This window comes from Mustelus asterias, chromosome 3 (genome assembly GCF_964213995.1).
Source record: "Mustelus asterias chromosome 3, sMusAst1.hap1.1, whole genome shotgun sequence".
NCBI classification, from domain to species: Eukaryota; Metazoa; Chordata; class Chondrichthyes; order Carcharhiniformes; family Triakidae; genus Mustelus; species Mustelus asterias.
In genome coordinates, this window is record NC_135803.1 from 146,084,251 (window position 1) to 146,105,500 (window position 21,250).

Sequence of the window (21,250 nt, forward strand, 5' to 3'; positions counted from 1 at the left end):
GGCCCAGCCAGCAACGGCCAACATCCCGTCAATGAAGTTTTTAAAAATTCTGGCTCTGTTGGTACCACTCCCACTTCCAAGTCAAAAGAATACAGGTTCAGTGTCTCACTCCACCCATTAGTGAGGCTGGCAAATCCACATGGTATTGAAGTTGTTAAAAATGTCTTTTAGATGGGATGTCAAATGGAGTTTGGTTGTTCAGATGAACAGGGAGGACAGAAAAAAATCCCATGGCACTTTTCCCAAGGCGAGAGAAGTCCCAGACAAAAATTCTCCATCATAAAATGAGTAACCTTTGTTTACCTGCAGGCAAAATGGTCGCCATCTTAACCTTCAATGACAGCGGCTATACTTAGAATCATAGAATCCCTACAGTACAGAAGGAGGCCATTTGGCCCATTGAGTCTGTACCGACCACAATTCCATCCAAGCCCTATTCCCGTAACCCCACACATTTACCTTGCTAATCCCCCTGACACTCGGGTCAATTTTAGCATGGCCAATCAACCTAACCCGCGCATTTTTGGAGTGTGGGAGGAAACCAGAGCACCCAGAGGAAACCCATGCAGACACGGGGAGAATGTGCAAACTCCACGCAGACAGTGACCCAGGCCGGAATTGAATCTGGGTCCCTGGCGCTGTGAGGCGGCAGTGCTAACCATTGTGCCACCGTGCCGCCCAAATTACTTGACAAGTAATTCATTGATGGGGACCTCCTGAGGAAGTGATAAGGCCCGTATAACTGCTAGTCCTTGCGTGACCTTGTGACTGGCATGCATTCTTTCCGTAGCTGTGGAACTTAAGTCAATGAATTGAAAAAGTTAGATGGTTCAAGCACTTACATTTTGATCTTTCCCAGAAAGAACGCACTCGTCTCGTCTTTGCTGACTAACGGACCAGTGAATCTGAAAGGAATGAAAAGCAACATTGGTTTCCATGGAAAGATTTGCAGAAATTACAGAATACAAATCCCAGTGGAGCACTGCCATTTGAAGATCATTCTTCACTTGGAGCTGTCTACCCCAGCCCCATTTTCCAGTCTTTTCCTGATTCCTTTCACAATCTTCTATTTTAAATATGTGCATTTAATTCCCTTTCCAATGGATTTAAGGATCCTCATCTCAATGGTCACTTGTGGTAAAATATTCCACGTTCTAATAATCCTCCATATGACAAAAAAACAATCTGTTCCCTTGTGAGAACACAGATAGTTCTTAAAGTACTCAAACTGATAACACAGTACTGTATTGATGTTGGTAATTAGTCATAGTCCATGCGGGATCTTTGCATCTCTTTCTAGTAGAGGGAGAGAGAGTGGTTATATTGTTTGAGGGGAACAACTTCACAGAAAGCATGGGACAACCCACCATGTAAAGCACAGCTGGTTCGGGGATTGAATCCTTACCACTGGCATCATTCTGCACCACATTCTAACCCTGAGCTAACCAACCCTCCCCTCTCCCAGTCATACTCACACAGGATAACACACTGCGGGATAATACTTATACTGTCTACAACACTAACACTGTATTGACAATAGTTCCACTGTGCGATGATGCATTGCAAGATAATACTCAATGTCAACAATACTCACACTGCATCATAATACTCGCACTGTGTTGATAATCCTAGAATCATAGAATCCCTACAGTGCAGAAGGAGGCTATTCAGCTCATCAAGCCTGCACCAACTCTCTGACTCAGTATCTTATCCAGGCCCTCTTCCCCGCTCTATCCCAATATCTCCACACATTTCTCATGGCTAATCCAGCTTACCTGCATATCTTTGGACATTAAGGGGCAATTTAGCATGGCCAATCCACCTAACCTGCACATCTTTGGACACTAAGGGCCAATTTAGCATGGCCAATCCACCTAACCTGTACATCTTTAGACACTAAGGGCCAATTTAGCATGGCCAATCCACCTAACCTACATATCTTTGGACATTAAGGGGCAATTTAGCATGGCCAATCCACCTAACCTGCACATCTTTGGACACTAAGGGCCAATTTAGCATGGCCAATCCACCTAACCTGTACATCTTTAGACACTAAGGGCCAATTTAGCATGGCCAATCCACCTAACCTGAACATCTTTAGACACTAAGGGCCAATTTAGCATGGCCAATCCACCTAACCTACATATCTTTGGACACTAAGGGGCAATTTACCATGGCCAATCCACCTAACCTGCACATCTTTGTAGCGTGGGAGGAAACCGGAGCACCCGGAGGAACCCACGGAGACACGGAGAGAATGTGCAAACACCACACAAACAGTCATCCATGGCCGGAATCGAACCCGGGTCCCTGGCACTGTGAGGCAGCAGTGTTAACTGCTGTGCTACCACACCTCTGCATTGGTGATACTGCATTGCACTGCATTGATGTTACTTACACTGTACCATATCACTGTCATTCCTTCATTGTCACTGGGTCAAAAATCTGAAACTCCTTCCCTAACAACACTGTGGGTGTACCTACACTAGATGGACAGCAGATGTTCAAGAAAGTGGTACACTACCACCTTCTCAAGGGCAGTTAGGGATGGGCAACAAATGCCAGCCTTGCCAGTGACGCTCACAGCCCATGAAAAGATAAAACACTGTGCTGACAATACTCACACTTCGTTGATAATATATTAGATTATGCACTGTGAAGAAAGGTTGAACAAGCTGGGATTGTTTTCATTGGAGCGTCGGAGGATGAGGGGGGACCTGGTAGAACCTTGGATAGAGGGAATAGTCAGAGTCTTTTTCCCAGAGTCGAAGGGTGAATTACTCGGGGGGATAGGTTGAAAGTGAGAGGGGGGGAAAGTTTAAAAGAGATGTAAGGGGCAAGTTTTTCATACAGAGGGTGGTGAATGCCTGGAACGCGCTGCTGGAGGAGGTGGTGGAAGCAGATTCTATAACAACGTTCAAGAGGCATCTGGATAGATACATGAATAGGCAGGAAATAGAGGGACATGGACCACATAAAGGCATGAAAATATTCGATTAGGGAGGCATCTGTGTCAGCCCACACTTAGTGGGCCGAAGGGCCTGTTCCTGTACTGTACTGTTCCTGGTTCTTTAGATGTTAACTACTCTCTATTTCAGCCTTGGAACTACAAAGAGATTCCCTTATTGTGGCTCCTGTGAATCACATGTTAAATGAGAACTGCAGCTATTTCACACACCCAGTCAGCCTGGAATGGCTAAGTGGGTCAAGAGGGCAGTATTAAGGATGTTTATACAGCTCAGAATGACTGGGTTTAACAGTGAACTAACTGAATTAATTTATGTTCTCTATGGGTTCTGGGCTATGCATTGCAACTGGTAACTTTAAACGATTATTCATTGGAAATACAACAACCTTCCCCAGGTCTCCCTTGTACCATTTGCAAATCTAAAGCTGCAATTCCTCCACTTGTTTTGCTGTGTTTTTTTTAAAAAGCAATCTGTGTGAAGCCCTTTGAGAACTGTTGAGAGATGTGCTAAGGCGTGAGATGGATGCAAGTGTTATTTTTATTCCCTCCTTTCCGTCTCTGAGGTGTGCCTTTATTTCCCTTGTTTTAACTTCACAAATCCTACCTGCAAGTGCTTTTTCTACACAAATCCATCTATGTGACAAGACTGGCTGTCCCCTATCGGAATAAACTCCAAATTCCTTCCAACCATGCTTTATTGCATAAATCACAAAAAGCTGGTATATAAGTGCAGCAGGTATTTGGGAAGGCAAATGGAATGTTGGCCTTTATTTCAAAGAGAATGGAAGTATTGCTAAAACTATACAAGGCACTAGTTAGACCACAGCTGGAGGACTGTGAACAGTTTTTCTCCCTTATCTAAGGAAAAACATTGGGTGAGTTGTTTCCTACCAGTGGGAGGTGGCACGCTGTTTGCTAGTGGCAGGATTCTCTGGAGCCGCTGCTGTAAATGGGAATTCCCATTGACATCACCCCATGCCGGCGGGAAACCCGCGGGCGGGGGTGCGCTGCTGGCGGGACTGGAGAATCCCACCGGCGTGAACGGCCGGAGAATTCCGGCCATCCTGGCAATGGAGGCAGTGCAGAGAAGGTTCACGCTGTTGATCCCAGATAGGGAGGGATTTTCTTAGGAGGAGAGATTCAGTCGGTTGAGCCTTTTGGTAGCTGGTCCCTTTAAGGGGTGTGCATTAGAAGGGTCATGTGATCTGATTGTCCAATGGGGGACGAGCATGGGGGTCTCGGTGCACAGTGCGGGCTTGTGTAGCCAGATTGATCCTGTAGCTGAGAATTGAAACATTGATTGTAGCACTCCGTATATAGTGGTAAATAGTAATAAACTCATTGCTGTTAGTTAGCTAACTGGTGGTTGCTGATTATTGCATTCACCACATTGGCAACAAGGAAAACAACGGCAACTTAAACTGCAATGAAAAATTAGAGGGAAAGTTTGTTTGCAAGAGTTGCAAAACAAGTCCAATCAAGTTCGGCGTGCAAAGGAGGGAAAAGCAGACATGCCTCTCTTCAGAAAATTAGAAGCTTTTGGCAGTGTGGTAGAAGACTGGGTGGTGTATATGGAGCATTTGGAATATTTTTCCATGCTAAGGAAATAGAAGAGGAGGATACAAACAAAGTTATATTGCTGACTGCGTGTGGGACCTAGACATATAACTTGACCTGATGTTCAATGTACCCGGATGCTCCCGACCCAAATACATTTGCAGAGCTTGTTAAACTACCAAAGGGTCATTATTACTCTAAGCCCTCAGTGATATTACAAAGATACAAATTGAATTCCACGGGGAGAACCCGAGGGGAGACCATTGCAGCCTTTTGTAGCAAGGCTAAAACAAATCGCAATTTAGGCTAAGCATTGAACGAGATGTTAAGGGACCGATTGGTATGCGGTGTAAATAGTGCAGCTATACAGCGAACGTTGTTAGCTGAATCAGGGATAACTTTAGAAAAGGCACTGGAAAAGGCATCAGTGATGGAGAGCACCAAGAAAGGCGGCCAGGAGCTACAAAGTGCACAGAGTGTTGTGGTCTACCAGTCAGAGCGGGAAGCTGCGAGCTGTAGCGGTACCAGGAGTCAAAGCGCTGGGTTAAGTAGACAGGTAAATGCAAAAGCCGGAACAGTCACAAAGTATAAAACATTTAAAACAACAGCCTAGTAATTATAGAGTTCTATCGGTGTGGAGGAAGTCACTCCTAGAAATGTCCAAAAACGGGCGGGTTAAGTTGATTTGGCCATGCTAAATTGACCCTAGTGTCAGGGGATTAGCAGTGTATATATGTGAGATTATGCGAATAGGACCTGGGTGGGATCGCGTTCGGTGCAAACTCGATGGCCTTCTTCTGGACTGTAGGGATTCTATGATGTGTCGATTTAGAGAAGCAGAGAGTTTGGAATAAGGAAAAAAAGGACATTTGAGGCACACGTGTAAAAACAAACATGGCCTGCCCAGTACCAGCAGAGTCAATAATCCAGCCCCGGTGCACAACATGGAGGATTTGCCCAGCAAGTGAACAGAATATGTTGCTGCTAAATAATATGAAAGTGGGCAAGGTAGACCCCATCACACTGGTGTTGATAATGAATGGCCAGTCACTGAAGATGGAAGTAGGTACTAGGCATCAGCTACTGTTGTGAGTGAACAGACTCATTGATATCTCCAAGAAAGGGTTCAACCCCTGAGGTTGAAGAACATTGCAGCTAAACTGGCTACATTTATCAGAGAGACCATCAGAATAGCAGGGACGACCCTGACTCCAGTGAGTTATAGACAGCAGTCTGCATAGCTCCCGGTGATAGTGGTGTTGGGCCAAGGGCCGAGTTTAATGGGGCATGAATGTCTCCAAGAAATCAAGTTGAACTGGCTGGAAACTTTCAAAATAAAAGAGGGGAAGGGCTGCACAAAATCATCAGAAAATACCAGGATGTGTTCCAGGAGGAACTGGGAAAGATCAAAGGATTGCAAGTGAAAGTCCACGTGGATCTGGAAGTCATCCTGAGATTTTGAGAGCAAGACTTGTGCCCTTTCAGAAGGTAGAGTCAGGGCTAAAATGACTGGAAGACTTGGGCATCATCAGGTCTGTACAATCTGCAAAGTGGGCGGCACCCATTGTGTCAGTAGTCAAACCAGACAAGACCATCTGTATCTGCAGGGACTACAAGCTGACGGCAAACCAGGCCGTGAAATTGGATAGGTACCCCATTCTCAAAATAAAAGATCTGTATGCAAAGTTGGCTAGGGTTCTGACATATACCAAATTGGGCATGAGCCACACTTGCCAACAATTCGAACTGGATGACGCATCAAGAGAATAGGTTACCATAAATACTCATAAAGGGTTATACGAATCAACACAAGTACCACTTGGGATTTCATTGGTTGCGCCATGTTCCAGCGAACCAAGGAGTATTTGCTGCAGGGTTTGCCCAGTGTTGACATTTATTTGGACAATGTTTTGATAACAGAATCCACCAAAGAGGAACATCCTTCCAATTCATACAAAGTTTTGAAGAGATTTCAGGAGGCAGGAGTGCATCTAAAGAGAGAAAAGATCACCATCCATGCAAATGAGGTGGCTTATCTCGGTTATCGGGTGGACGCTCAGGGTGTCAGGCCATGGAGGACAAGGTGAGAGTGATTAAGGAGGCACCGGCCCTGAGGAACACCTCAGAACTCCGATCCTTCCTTGAGAGGAACCAACTAATTACTATGGGTGGTTCCTCCCAAATCTGTCGCAAATCTATCAAACATTCCAAATGTGTAAGTCCTAACTCTACAACTCAACACCAATGTCAATAAGGATCTTGGTTTACTCTTTTGAAGCACCGATAGACAAACAAATGAACAATTCCTTTGCAGCTTTGTCTCTTTATTCCCTTCGGACACACATTAAACCAATAAATAAACAAACTAATGACCAGTGCCTTGAAAGGGGTACTACTATAACTTAAAATAAAAACTTTTTAAAAAATTTATTCGATTAAAATGTCATTTTGGGGAATGATGATGCACTCCAGCAGAGCACACTGGTCACAGAAGACCTCAAGTGTAGCAGTGGACACCACGTGTTCCCTCTCCAGGGATGCTCAGGCACGGGCGTAACCAGGGAAGAGAGGCCAGGAGTCAGGTTAAACAACACCTTCAACCACCCGCCACCCAGACCTAGGAGTCCAGTACCCCCAACAGGGAAGTGCCCCCTCAGTACTGCACTGGAGTGTCAGCCTGGGTTGCATGCTGAAGTAGGTCTGGAACTCACAGAAACATAGAAATGTAGAAAATAGGAGCGGGAAGGCCATTCGGCCCTTCATGCCTGCTCTGCCATTCATCACGATCATGGCTGATCGTCCAACTCAATAGCCTAATCCTACTTTCTCCCCGTAACCTTAGATCCCATTTGCCCCAAGTGCTATATCCAGCCCCCTCTTGAATACATTCAATGTTTTGGCATCAACTACTTCCTGTGGTAATGAATTCCACAGGCTCACCACTCTTTGGGTGAAGAAGTATCTCCTCATCTCCATCTTAAATGGTCTACCCTGATTCCTCAGACTGTGATCCCTGGTTCTGGACTCCCCCACCCTCAGGAACATCCTTCCTGCATCAACCCTGTCTAGTCCTGTTAGAATTTTATAAGTTTCATAACTTTGTTTCAGAGGCGAGAGTGCTACCCAGTGTATGCAAATCTTTATCCAACGAGTTTCAGACCAACGTCCTGTCCTGCAACCACAGACACTTAATCTTCATTTGTACAGTTAGTAGAGGAGTGGGACATACAAGATAATGTTGGATATGTTGGGCCACCTTGGAACGTTTGTGCAAAGTAAGCTTTTCTGGAGGAGTTTAAGGAGCAAAAGGTTGACTGCGTTCCCTTACTAATAAAGGCTCCCGGTTGATGTTGTGCAGGTCCAGCGAGACGATATAGTCCTTGGTGCCCACGTACATGCGGTCATGATCTTCGTCCATCAGCAGGATACGGTAGTCGGTGGTGTTCTGTAGGAGAGTGTAGTGCCGCGCCGTGTTCGAATGCTGCAGTTCTGCAGAAAGAAAACAAGATGGACATATTCAGAAAATGGTGGGGGGGGAGGAGGGCAAACTGATAAACCAAAGTGCGCAACTGAGAGCAATTCATGGCCAATTGGGGGAAATTGGTTTCACCTCGAGCAAACAATCCATTTTAATGTAAAATGTAAAGTTAATTTATTAGTCACACGTAGGCTTACATTAACACTACAATGAAGTTACTGAGAAAATCCCATAGTTGCCACTCTCCGGCGCCTGTTCGGGTACACTGAGGGAGAATTTAGCATGGCCAGTCCACCTAACCAGCACGTCTTTGGATCTCATGGGATAAAGGGGGAGGTGGCTAGATGGGTGGAGAATTGGCTTGGTCATAGAAGACAGAGGGTGGTAGTAGAAGGGTCTTTTTCCGGCTGGAGGCCTGTGACTAGTGGTGTTCCGCAGGGCTCTGTATTGGGACCTCTGCTGTTTGTGATTTATATAAATGATCTGGAAGAAGGAGTAACTGGGGTGATCAGTAAGTTTGCGGACGACACAAAACTGGCAGGACTTGCAGATAGTGAGGAACATTGTCAGAGGCTACAGAAGGATATAGATAGGCTGGAAATTTGGGCAAAGAAATGGCAGATGGAATTCAATCCTGATAAATGCGAAGTGATGCATTTTGGTGGGAATAATGTAGGGAGGAGCTACACGATAAATGAAAGAACCATAAAGGGTGTAGATACGCAGAGGGACCTGGGTGTGCAAGTCCACAGATCTTTGAAGGTGACGTCACAGGTGGAGAAGGTGGTGAAGAAGGCATATGGCATGCTTGCCTTTATAGGACGGGGCATAGAGTATAAAAGTTGGGGTCTGATGTTGCAGATGTATAGAACGTTGGTTCGGCCGCATTTGGAGTACTGCGTCCAGTTCTGGTCGCCACACTACCAGAAGGACGTGGAGGCTTTGGAGAGAGTACAGAGGAGGTTTATCAGGATGTTGCCTGGTATGGAGGGGCTTGGTTATGAGGAGAGATTGGGGAAACTGGGGTTGTTCTCCTTGGAAAGACGGAGGATGAGGGGAGACTTAATAGAGGTGTATAAAATTATGAAAGGCATAGATAGGGTGAACGGTGGGAAGCTTTTCCCCGGGTTGGTGGTGACATTCACGAGGGGTCATAGGTTCAAGGTGAAGGGGGGGAGGTTTAACACAGATATCAGAAGGACATATTTTACACAGAGGGTCGTGGGGGCCTGGAATGTGTTGCCGGGCAAGGTGGTGGAGGCGGACACACTGGGAACGTTTGAGACTTATCTAGACAACTATATGAACGGAGTGGGAATGGAGGGATACAAAAGAGTGGTCTAGTTTGGACCAGGGAGCGGCGCGGGCTAATTGTTCTTTGTTTCTCGTTTCAAGGCTTCATTCTATGATCATCTTGCTGGTGCCAGTACAGAGCGAGACTGCGGATAGTTGGGAACCTGTCTCGGGGGCAGGGAATTCAGATGGTGTTCGTAAAGCAGAAGTGGAAATGAATAGGGTTGGGAAGCATTTTCTGATCAGGGCCAGTGTGATCTCCTGGACTCGTTTCGATCGCCACAGGGGGTCGGAGAGGAATTTCCCAGATTTTGTTTTCCCATATTGGCCCTGGGGTTTTCACTCTGGGTTTTCGCCTCCCCCTAGAGATCACATGGTCTGGAATGGGGGGGTGGGGGTGAGTTAATAGGTTGTGATGAACAAAGCATCGTAGCTGTGAGGGACAGCTCGGTGGATAGGATATTAGGATGTAGATAGGCTGGAAAATTGGGCGGGGATCCTGGATTCAGGATTCAATCCTGGACCGGGGAGCGGCGCGGGCTTGGAGGGCCGAAGGGCCTGTTCCTGTGCTGTATTGTTCTTTGTTCTTTGTCTTTCGGACTGTGGGAAGAACCTGGAGCACCCGGAGGAGCGCAGACACGGGGAGAACGTGCAAACTCAACACAGTGACCCAAGCCGGGAATCGAACCTGGGTCTCTGGAACTGTGAGGCAGCAGTGCTAACCACCGTGCCACCGTGCACTGAAAATGTCTGACAATTTATTTTTACAGTAACATCAGGCCTCAAAATTGAAACATCCTCGATCTGGCTCGGGGCAGGAAAGCCACATATTGAAGGTGAGCGACTGCAACTGGAGTCTGGAGCAATTGTAAAGAAAATTAGATTTCTAGATTGCCATTGTCTCTACCTCTCAGCACCGACAGGCACACCGAGCTAATCCACCACTACAGATGAATATATGGTTAGGAGTTCACACTCTTTGGCCACACGGACATTAAGGGTGAACAGTAAAAATTGTCACAGCTGGGGAAGCAGAGGGGTGGGGTTGGTTGGAAGAAAGGAGTTTCTCTGTGTGGGCGGAGGTACCAGAAGACACAAAGCTAAGGGGCTATGGTGTCACAACCAATAGGAGCAGGAGTAGACCACATGTCCCATCGAGCCTGCGCGCCATTCAAAATGGCTGATCTTAGGCCACAATGGCACTTTCTCACCTGCTCTATATAGCCCTTGATTGCCTGAGAGACTAAAAATCTGTCTCTATCAGCGTGCCACCACTGGACAGGCAGTGTAATTACAGGGTGATAAGTTTACATGAGCTGTTCCCATTATAAATGTACGCAGAAGAATTTTGAATGATCATAGTAATAGAGGCGGGTACAATTTTGTCTTTTAAAAAGCATTTAGACAGTTACATGGGTAAGATGGGTATAAAGGGATATAGAGTCGTAGAATCAGAGAGGTTTACAGCATGGAAACAGGCCCTTTGGCCCAACTTGTCCATGCCGCCCAGTTTTTACCACTAAGCTCATCTCAATTGCCCGCATTTGGCCCATATCCCTCTCTACCCATCTTACCCATGTAACTGTCTAAATGCTTTTTAAATATGGGCCAAACGCGGGGAATTGGGACTAGCTTAGTGGTTAAAAAAAGGCGGCATGGACAAGTTGGGCTGAAGAACCAACTTGTTTCCCTGCTGTAAACCTCTATGACTCTAAAAGGTTTACTTTGTATCATCAGACTGGGACTCCTGGTTCTGGACACCCCCACCATCGGGACCATCCTTCCTGTATCTACCTTATCTGGATAAACACATGAACAGACAGGAAATAGAGGGATACGAGCAGTTGGTCGAGATAGGACAACGTGATCAGCGCAAGCTTGGAGGGCCGAAGGGCCTGTTCCTGCACTGTACCGTTCTTTGTTTGTACCCTGTCTAGACCTGTTAGAATTTTATAGGTTTCTATGAGATCATCCCCTCATTCTTCTAAACTCCAGCGAATATACTCCAGCGAAGTACTCTCACACCACCCACTCTTCCCAACTCTGCTAGGCGTTGGAATCCAGGCTACTGTGTTTCTGTTTTGTCAATCACAACATAATAGGCCTGTGTTTCCACGGGGGTCAGTCACTTGCCCAGTGTTGTGTGGGGTCAGTCAATCATTTTTGGAAATATGGCTCTGTGTTACGGTGGGGTCAGTCACACTGCAATAGCTCCGCGTTACCGGAGGTCAGCAAAGCCACACAGTAATGGAGGCGATACGTTGCAGTCCATTCAGAAAAGCACCCCTGTTTTTAAAGGGCCCCTGACAGCGGGTCTTCCTTTCGAGAAGTTAATTAGAATTCCTTTCACCTGTTTTGTGCTGTGTGATTGCCCCTTTATAGTCATCACTCAGTTGTAAATACCCTGCAGCTTCAGAGGCAGGAAGTTTCAGTTGCGTAAACATACCCTGCACAGCAGCTAATAGCAATGATAATAATTATTATTACTCGCATTACATCCATCATACTTTCACCAAATAACTCATTAGAGGGGAACCAGAGAGTTACAAAGTGTTGTAAGCAGCTCTGTGTCAGCTGCACACATGAATGAGAGCTTTGTTGCGTAGGCTTTTGCTTAAAAAAAAACAGGATTTTTAACCCTGCAATTTAGGTCACATTAGAAATATAAACAACATATTTTCTGCTCGATAAAATGAGGCTCCAACACACACAGACCACAGGCCCTGCTCCTCCGATGCCTCAGTTGGACCAGGAGTGCGGTACACTCGGCCTCACAGACTGGGCCTGGTCGCTGGTTGTGTGGCGGCTTGGCAGCTGGAGCTGCCAACGATTGAATAGGATTGCCCCGAGGTGAGGAAGTGGTGGAAAAACACCTCGCTTTCCAGAGATTGCTATCCAGAGGTTGCCCAACCCACCAGAGACTCCGGCCAAGGTGGGAAAGAAAAAGAATGGTCATAGGATCAGTACAAAAAAATAAGTGTACCACATAGATAGAAGCCTGTTGGGTCACCAACCAACCACTGGACCATGGGGCAACTGGAGGCCAGAGGTGTAAGCCTCCAGGAACTACATTCAACTGGAGTTGGCAATTCTACTCTGACTAGACCTGTTAGAATTAACCTGTTAGGGCGGCACGGTAGCACAGTGGTTAGCACTGCTGCTTCACAGCTCCAGGGACCTGGGTTCGATTCCCGGCTTGGGTCACTGTCTGTGTGGAGTTTGCACGTTCTCCTCGTGTCTGCGTGGGTTTCCTCCGGGTGCTCCGGTTTCCTCCCACAGTCCAAAGATGTGCGGGTTAGGTTGATTGGCCATGTGAAAATTGCCCTTACTGTCCTGGGATGCGTAGGTTAGAGGGATTAGTGGGTAAATATGTAGGGATATGGGGGTAGGGCCTGGGTGGGATTGCGGTCGGTGCAGACTCGATGGGCCGAATGGCCTCTTTCTGTGCTGTAGGGTTTCTATGTTTCTATGTTTCTATGACTCCACCTGAGTTGAGAAGGAACATCCTTAGCATTTTTAAAATCTATCTAAAACCAAAAGAAACTCCTTTAGCAAGCTTCCAAACAATAAGGACCCAAGAAACTGTTCTGTAATTATTCTGTATTTAAGTTTAAGTTTTGAGTTTATTAGTGTCACAAGTAGGCTTACATTAACACTGCAATGAAGTTACTGTGAAAATCCCCTCGTCACCACACTCTGGCGCCTGTTCGGGTTACACGAGAATTTAGCACGGCCAATGTACCTAACCAACACTATCAGATTATGTGAGGAAACTGGAGCACCCGGAGGAAACCTACAAAGACACGAGAAAAATGTGCAAACTCCGCACAGACAGTGACCTAAGCCGGGAATCGAACCCAAGTCCCTGACGCTGTGAGGCAGCAGTGCTAACTACTGTGCCACCATCCTGTATTTTGAATAGGCAGTTACATAAGATAAATTTCCAGTAATTCCTCCCTTATACACGGTTGAGAATAAGCGCCAAGGACCCGGGTTCAATTCCAGCCTCAGGTCATTGTCTTTGTGGAGTTTGCATGTTCTCTCCATGTCTGCGTGGGTTTCCTCCAGTTTCCTCCCACAGTCCAAAGATGTGCGGGTTAGGTGGATTGGCCATGCTAAATTGCCCCTTAGTGTCAGGGGGACTAGCTAGGGTAAATGCATGGGGTTATGGAATAGGGCCTGGGTGGGATTGCAGTCGGTGCAGACTCGATGGACCAAATGGCCTCCTTCTGCACTGTAGGATTCTATGATTCTATGAAGATACAATGATGACATTAGCTAAAACCTTTCACCCAGGTGAGTGGTCAGGGTCTGGATTTAACTTTCTGAGGGTGTGGTGGAGACAGATTCAATCATGGTTTACAAAAGAGAATTGGATCATGAGCTGAAGGGAGAGCCTTTACAGGACAACAGGGAAAAAGCAGAGGACTGGGAATGGATGAGTTGCACTTGTAGAGGGCCAGCACAGACACAATGGTCCAAATGGCCTTCTCTGTGTTGTAACCATTCTGTGATTCTATGTTAATGAATGCTGAGTGAAGTTGGATACTAAGGGTCAATTAGATCAGGGGACAGAGATACCGCTCAGTCCTAATTAAAAATCGTCCTTATTTTTGTATTTTCATTATTAAATTTCTATGTCCACATTTGAAATGGAAAAAGCCTGTTTAAAATTGTTGTGTGGTCATGCCACCCTTTGCTATGGCACCTCCATTGGCAGTAGTCTCTTCCACCTTCTTCCATGGGGAGGTCACGTACCAACCGACTCAAGAACAGCTTCTTCCCTGCTGCCATCAGACTTTTGAATGGACCTACCTTATATTCAGTTGATCTTTCTCTACACTCTAGTTATGAAAGTAACACTACACTCTGCACTCTCTCCTTCCTTTCTCCCCTATGTACTCTATGAACGATATGCTTTGTATAGCGTGCAAGAAACAATATACATGTGACAATAATAAATCAAATCAAATAAAAATCAGCGTGATAAGTTTACATGTACAGACATAGGAACCTGGAATGTGCAGACCTCAGATTTTCAATATATCATGAAAATTAAAAGTTATTAGAGCAGAAATTATGCCTTCTCGATGAAGTCAAGTTATATTTAGAAAGTCTCCTGCAGGCATGAATGTCATTCAGGCGCAGAACTTGAATCCAAGTTCTTGGCAGCCTTGCGGAGAATTTCAGCTCTACCCAGTCTGACCTCATTTCTGCTCTGTGCATTGTATGAAACTTATCATTTAATTTCGTAACAGTTGTGGAGCCAACAGTGTTACACGGGCATGAAATTTCCGACTGCTCTTTAATTTTGAACGACGTTCAAAGAGAAGGAAACCTTCTCGGGCTTGGTCTCAAGTCTCATGCTCGGACCTAAAAAGACGAGAGACACAGAGAGAGAGAGAGAGCAAGGAATATTTCATCCTTTATATAGGATCAGAATCAAGACCAAGAGGTGAAAGGGCAGCATTCTAGCACGCCGTACCAGTCAGTCACCCATCAGGGAGTGGGGGGGTAGAGAAGTAGACGAGACTTTCAACCACTCTGTCTGGATTGCATTCAAACTCAAGTCCCAGAGGTGAAAGGTGAGTATTCGAATACATTGTGTCACCAGAGCCTTTATTTTCACAGCTGAGAGTTGGCGTTGCTCTCCTAACACAAAACAAATTTGTCTCCGATGAGCCTCGGCATCCACTGTATTCTTTGGTGGCTTTTGTATGTATTTTCACAGTTTAGCAACAGTGGTAGTGAGGGGAGGTGTCTTTCCTCACTCCCAGATCTCCTTTTATTCACCCCTTTCAGTTCTAATCAAGTGTATTGAGTAAGAGAGAGAGCGGAATGTAAACGCAAGGCTATTCAGGTGAAAACCAGCATAAAACATTATGGATGTCTCCAGCTTGATGTTGCCTCATGTAATTATTTGCTGAACACTTATCTGGTTGATGGCCCTACATTTCATGTGCTCATTTGTAACGTACAATCACAATTTTTTAATCTCCCTGACAAAAGCAGAAATATGCTCCCTCTTAGCAGGGATCACTGTGCTACAATTACTGTCAAAACAGAATGCTTCTCACTGAATGGGGGAGATAGCAAGCGCACCATAAATTCCAGGCCGGCCTCCAGCTCCCTTTATTGTCTGCACACTTTTTATATTAATTTGTTTGAATAAAGTCCGTTAAAATGTAGTGTCAGATGGAGAAGAGGCACCAGGGCAATGTCCCATTGACCTTTCCAACATCTGTAGAGAGACCTCCCTCTTTCTGCTGTGCGGTGGCCACTTAGCTTTGCAGCGTTGAAGGTTGGCAGAGAAAGCTGTTACTCTCTTTGTCAACATATTCCTTTGTACGCACTCCCTGAGTTCATTCTGATTCAAACTTCCCAAATATTGATTAATTTGTGTCACAAGTCGGCTTACATTAACACTGCAATGAAGTTACTGTGAAATTCCTCTAGTCGCCACACTCCTGGCGCCTGTTCGGGTCAATGCGCCCTAACCAGCACGTCTTTTGGACTGTGGGAGGAAACCGGAGAAAACCCACGCCGTCACGGGGAGAATCTGCAGACTCTGCACAGACAGGCACCCATTCTGGGATTCGAACCTTGGTGTTGTGAGGCAGCAGTGCTAAACACTGTGGGCGGCACGGTAGCACGGTGGTTCGCACTGCTGCTTCACAGCGCCAGGGGCCCGGATTCGATTCCCGGCTTGGGTCACTGTCTGTGTGGAGTTTGCACATTCTCCCCATGGGTTTCCACCGGGTGCTCCGGTTTCCTCCCACATTCTGAAAGATGTGCTGGTTAGGGTGCATTGACCTGAACAGGCGCCGGAGTGTGGCGACTAGAGGAATTTCACAGTAACTTCATTGTAGTGTTAATGTAAGCCTTACTTGTGACTAATAAATAAACTTACTTATATTCAAATACACTTCATACGCACGTTCCCTGAATTCATTCCTAATTCAGATTGCACTGCACACCCCATGTCTCTATGTATACCAAGAACTCACCCTGTGAATTTGTTAATGTACATGTTATGCAAATGTACATGATGTACACCTGTCCAACATTACACATTAGATTTGAACTCCCCAGATGTACACCACATCCAAATATTGTCCACATACATGCTCCCTGAATGTTTTCCCAGATTCAGACTGCCCAGATTTACTCCACATCTACCCCAGGTGGAAATTCCCATTACAGAGACTAAGTCCAGGGGGAGAGTCCTGCTGGGGCGGCAGGGCAGGTGAACACGCAAGGGGCTCGGTGGATTTTGTGGTGGGGCAGGCAGGGATTCACCCACTCCGCTTTGACCTCACTCTCCTTGGCCATTCTCCCCTTCCCCAAACACTCCTCTCATCCCCACACCTCCAGACATTCCCCACCTTCCACGGATGTTCCTGCCCCACACCCCCATCCCCTGCTACCTCCCTGAACAAATCTCCCACCCCCACCCCCCGCTACCTCCCTGAACAAATCTCCCAGCACCCACCCTTCTGCTACCTCCCTGAACAATCTCCCATCCTTCTCCCATTAAGCCTGCCTCCCTTGTCCAGCCTAGGTGCGAGCGGCACTCTAGTAAAGGTATGTGAGGTCCCCAAGACAAAGAAAGCACAATTCTTTCTGGTTGTATCACAGCTTGGTATGGCTCCTGCTCTGCCCAAGACCACAAGAAACTACAAAAGGTCGTGAATGTAGCCCAATCTATCACGCAAACCAGCCTCCCATCCATTGACTCTGTCTACACTTCCCGCTGCCTCGGCAAAACAGCCAGCATAATTAAGGACCCCACGCATCCCGGACATTCTCTCTTCCACCTTCTTCCATCGGGAAAAAGATACAAAAGTCTGAGGTCACGTACCAACCGACTCAAGAACAGCTTCTTCCCTGCTGCTGTCAGACTTTTGAATGGACCTACCTTGCATTAAGTTGATTTTTCTCTACACTCTAGCTATGACTGTAACACTACATTCTGCACCTTCTCCTTTCCTTCTCTATGAACAGTATGCTTTGTCTGTATAGCGCGCAAGAAACAATACTTTTCACTGGATGTTAATACATGTGACAATAATAAATCAAATCAAGTCACCCCACCGAACCATTATACTCCACTTGTGAATGTACTCCGCATCCCAGGTGTACTCTGGATACAAGATCCCCAGATACACACCATGTACAATCTCAAAGAGATAGATTCCCAACATTTATAGTGCTCCAATACGAGTCATCCCGAATAAACTCCATGTGCCAGGAGTTAATCCTGAGCATATACAGACAGGCAGCAAACCCTGGTGCAGATGCAGCAATGCAAACACATTCCATGTACTAACATGTATGTGGTAGACATATCACCTGATCCAAGTGTCCTTCCAGTGACCCGACTCTGTGACAGTGACCACCCCCCCCCCCAACCACCCCCCGCCCCGCCTGCCAACTGGCTGATTTGACTTCTATCTGACGGGTAGCTGACTTTTCCTGGGAATTAATCAAGGAATATATCTAATCTCTGAACACTTTGGTGATGATGTGGATCAGTTTGGATCCAATGCTGCAGAGCAATAACAAGAACTGTCCTTGTCACTGGTGAAGAACGTAGTTTGAAGAGACACTTTTCCCTTTGAATTCATTTTTAATAATATCTCTGGGGAAGTTGATATTGTGAGGAAGCTGATTTTACCTCAGCAAGACAGTGCCAGCCAAGAGAGAACTGAATCAACAGAAAATGTGCTTGTGTTCAGGTGTGTGTTTGCATGCATATACATGCATATTTGTGTGCATGTGGGTGTGTGTGTAAATGTCTCCACACGTGGAGTGTGTGCTTGCGTGCACCTACATGCGGGTGTGTGTAATTGTGCATGTGTGAGTGAGTGCATGTGCATATGTGTGCACACTTACGTGTGCATGTTTGTATGTGCATCTATGTGTGATGTGCACATGTGTGTATGCATGGGTGTGTTTATTCATGCATGTCTATGTGTGTGTGCACGTCTGTGTGTGTTTCCATGTGTGTGTGTGCTTGTGTGTCTGTGCATGGGTGTGCGTGTGCATGGCTGTGTTTTTACTGAGTGCATGTCTGTGTGTCAATGTACATGGCTGTGTGGGTGTGTGTCTGAGGGTGCACATGTGCAGGCGAATGTTTACATGTGTCTGTATGTGTGTATGAGTGTGTGTGTACACGTGCGTGTGTGTGTATGAGTGCGTGTGTGCATGAGTGTGTATGAGTGTGTGCATGCGTGTGTGTGTATGAGGGTACATGTGTGTACATGTGCACTTCTGTGTGTGTATGAGAGTGTGTATGTGAGTGTGTGTGTCCGTGGGTGTGTATGAGCTGTGTGTGTATGAGAGTGTGTGAGTGTGCGTGAATGTGTGTGTGTGTGTATGAGTGTGTGTGTGTGAGAGTGTGTGTCTGTGTGTGTGTTTGTGTGTATGAGAGTGTGTGTGTCTCTGTGTGTGTGTATGAGAGTGTGTGTGTCTGTGTGTGTGTGTATGAGAGTGTGTGTGTCTGTGTGTGTGTGTGTATGAGAGTGTGTGTGAATGTGTGACAGTGTGTGTGTGTGAGAGTGTGTGTGTGTGAGAGAGTGTGTGTGTGTGTGTGAGGGAGTGTGTGTATGTGTGTATGAGAGAGAGTGTGTGTGAGAGAGAGTGTGTGTGTATGAGGGTGTGTGAGAGTGTGTGTGAGTGACAGAGTGTGTGTGTGACAGAGTGTGTGTGTGAGAGAGTGTGTGTGTGTGAGAGAGTGTGTGTGTGTATGTGTGAGTGTGTGTGTGGGTGTGTGTATGAGAGTGTGTGAGAGTGTGTGGGTGTGTGTATGAGAGTGTGTGAGAGTGTGTGAGTGTGTGTGCGTGAGTGCGCGCGTGTGTGTGTGTGAGAGTGTGTGTGTGTGTGTGTGTGTGTGTGTGAGAGAGTGGTGAGAGTGTGTGTGTGTGTGTGAGTGTGTGTGAGTGGGTGTGGGTGGGTGTGTGTGAGAGTGTGTGGGTGTGTGTGCGTGAGTGTGTGTGTGAGAGTGTGTGTGTGTGTGTGTGTGTGTGTGTGTGAGAGAGTGGTGAGAGTGTGTGTGTGTGTGTGAGTGTGTGTGAGTGGGTGTGGGTGTGTGTGTGTGAGAGTGTGTGAGTGTGTGTGCGTGAGTGCGCGCGTGTGTGTGTGTGAGAGTGTGTGTGTGTGTGTGTGTGTGTGAGAGAGTGGTGAGAGTGTGTGTGTGTGTGTGAGTGTGTGTGAGTGGGTGTGGGTGTGTGTGTGTGAGAGTGTGTGGGTGTGTGTGAGTGTGTGAGAGAATGTGTGTGTGTGGGTGTGTGTGTGTGTATGAGTGTGTGTGTGAACGTGTGTGTGTGGGTGTGTGTGAGAGTGTGTGTAGGTGTGTGTGTGTGAGTGTGTGTGTATATATGAGTGTGTGTGAGTGTAAGAGTGTATGAGAGTGTGTGTGTGAATGTGTGTGTGTGTGAGAGTGTCTGAGAGAGAACTCAGCTGCCATTCTTTTAGCTCTGAAACTCCTCCAGACCAGGATCTTTATTCCAATCATTGAATTCATTGTTCACATCAAAAATAATCACTTAAGAGTCTTTTATTCACAGCAGCTTAGTTCTTTTTAAAAGGTAGTGAAGGCCTTTCAACAACGGGCCTTGCTGGTGGTTGTCCCATGATAAAGGGGGTTCCTGACAGTGAACATCCCTCTTTGAAAGGGGCTTTAATGATGAAAGTGTCTCTTTAAAAAGGCCCTGATGATAAATCGCTCTTTAAAATATGGCATTGATGTTGAGCATTCCTCTCCAAATAACCCACAAAGATGATTCCTCAGTGACATTGACTGTTATAGGGTTGGCGGCCTAGTTGTAGGATGCAACAGGACCGGTCCTCAATGATGGCACAATGTGTCAGTATTTATAGAGGGCTAAGGGTCAAGAGACCCGTGTAAATCCGACTCGTTTACAAAGGACAAGAAGCCAAACTGACTTCATTTCTCGGGCCCAGCGATGCTGGGAGTGTGTCTGCTTTTCCAATTTCCTGGAACCTTAATCCAAGCCTTGGGTGGTGCGACACAGCTGGTGAAATCCTAGCTCTGGGCACAGGTGTGGGGACTGGCAGAATCTGCAAATCCCATTCACTGAGCCCTTTAATCTCCACGAAACCACAATTCCCACTGGCTGGAGCACAAATCCTTCCTGAAAGGGGGAGCACCACCTGTACGAGGGGTTGGGTGGGGGGTTGGGGAGGGGAGCGATTATGCTCACAGACCCCAAAGGTGGCTACCTCGAATTTGATCACAAAATTGATGTTGCACGCAACACCAGGCACAGATGGGCACACGCGCTCTCTGAGCAGAGGCCGGGCAAAGGAACAAAGCTATTCTGTACGATACAGTTCGGAACGCAAGAGGAAATAGGTACAGGAAGCTGCTGAGGTGTCAGTGTCCTTAATTGTCACTTACATCCCACACGTGCACTGATGTAAAAGGATCCCCGTGACAATTAGCACTGAAACCGGGAGGTTTATTTATGCAGGGCAGCTCATATTCACTGGGTATTGGGCTGAGGTTACAATCTCGCTGCAGTTACAACCTGACTAAACCCTGAACAGGAAACAATGGGGAAACGACTGCCGTTCCTTCCATCTGGGCTGTTTCCACCATACAAACTGCTCAGGTAAAAAGACCCTGTTTCCAGCACAGCACCCCACGGAAATCGATGCCAGATACGGAGAGAAGAAAGAGAGACTTTCATTCCCGTCTCTGTGATGGAACTTGATCTCACTTTCCAGAGGGGAAACTAAATACTCAATTCTAAACCACCACCAGCTCCCCCCCCCCCCCACCTCCCTGTGCCACCCAGTTTCCCCGTCAGAGACTGGAGGCCTTTGTCCCTCACTCTGGCCTGAATTTGAACCCAGGTGCCGGGGGTGAAAGGGTAATATTCTCCTGCTTTCCACCACCCAGTAAAGTGCAACAGCAAATTTTCCGCTTG

General features: G+C 46.6%; 1 protein-coding gene across 2 annotated transcripts in view; it reads right to left on the reverse strand.

Annotated features, from left to right (window-relative positions):
* The window catches only part of LOC144491705 (semaphorin-3F-like), a 240,715-nt gene that overhangs the window by 67,475 nt on the left and 151,990 nt on the right, over positions 1–21,250 (reverse strand). For both annotated transcript variants that reach the window (XM_078209906.1, XM_078209907.1), the window contains 2 exons: positions 7,854–8,014; positions 843–905 (listed from right to left, as the gene is read on the reverse strand). In XM_078209906.1, coding sequence (XP_078066032.1) covers positions 843–905; positions 7,854–8,014 — 224 coding nt within the window. The remainder of the gene's footprint in view (positions 1–842; positions 906–7,853; positions 8,015–21,250) is intronic.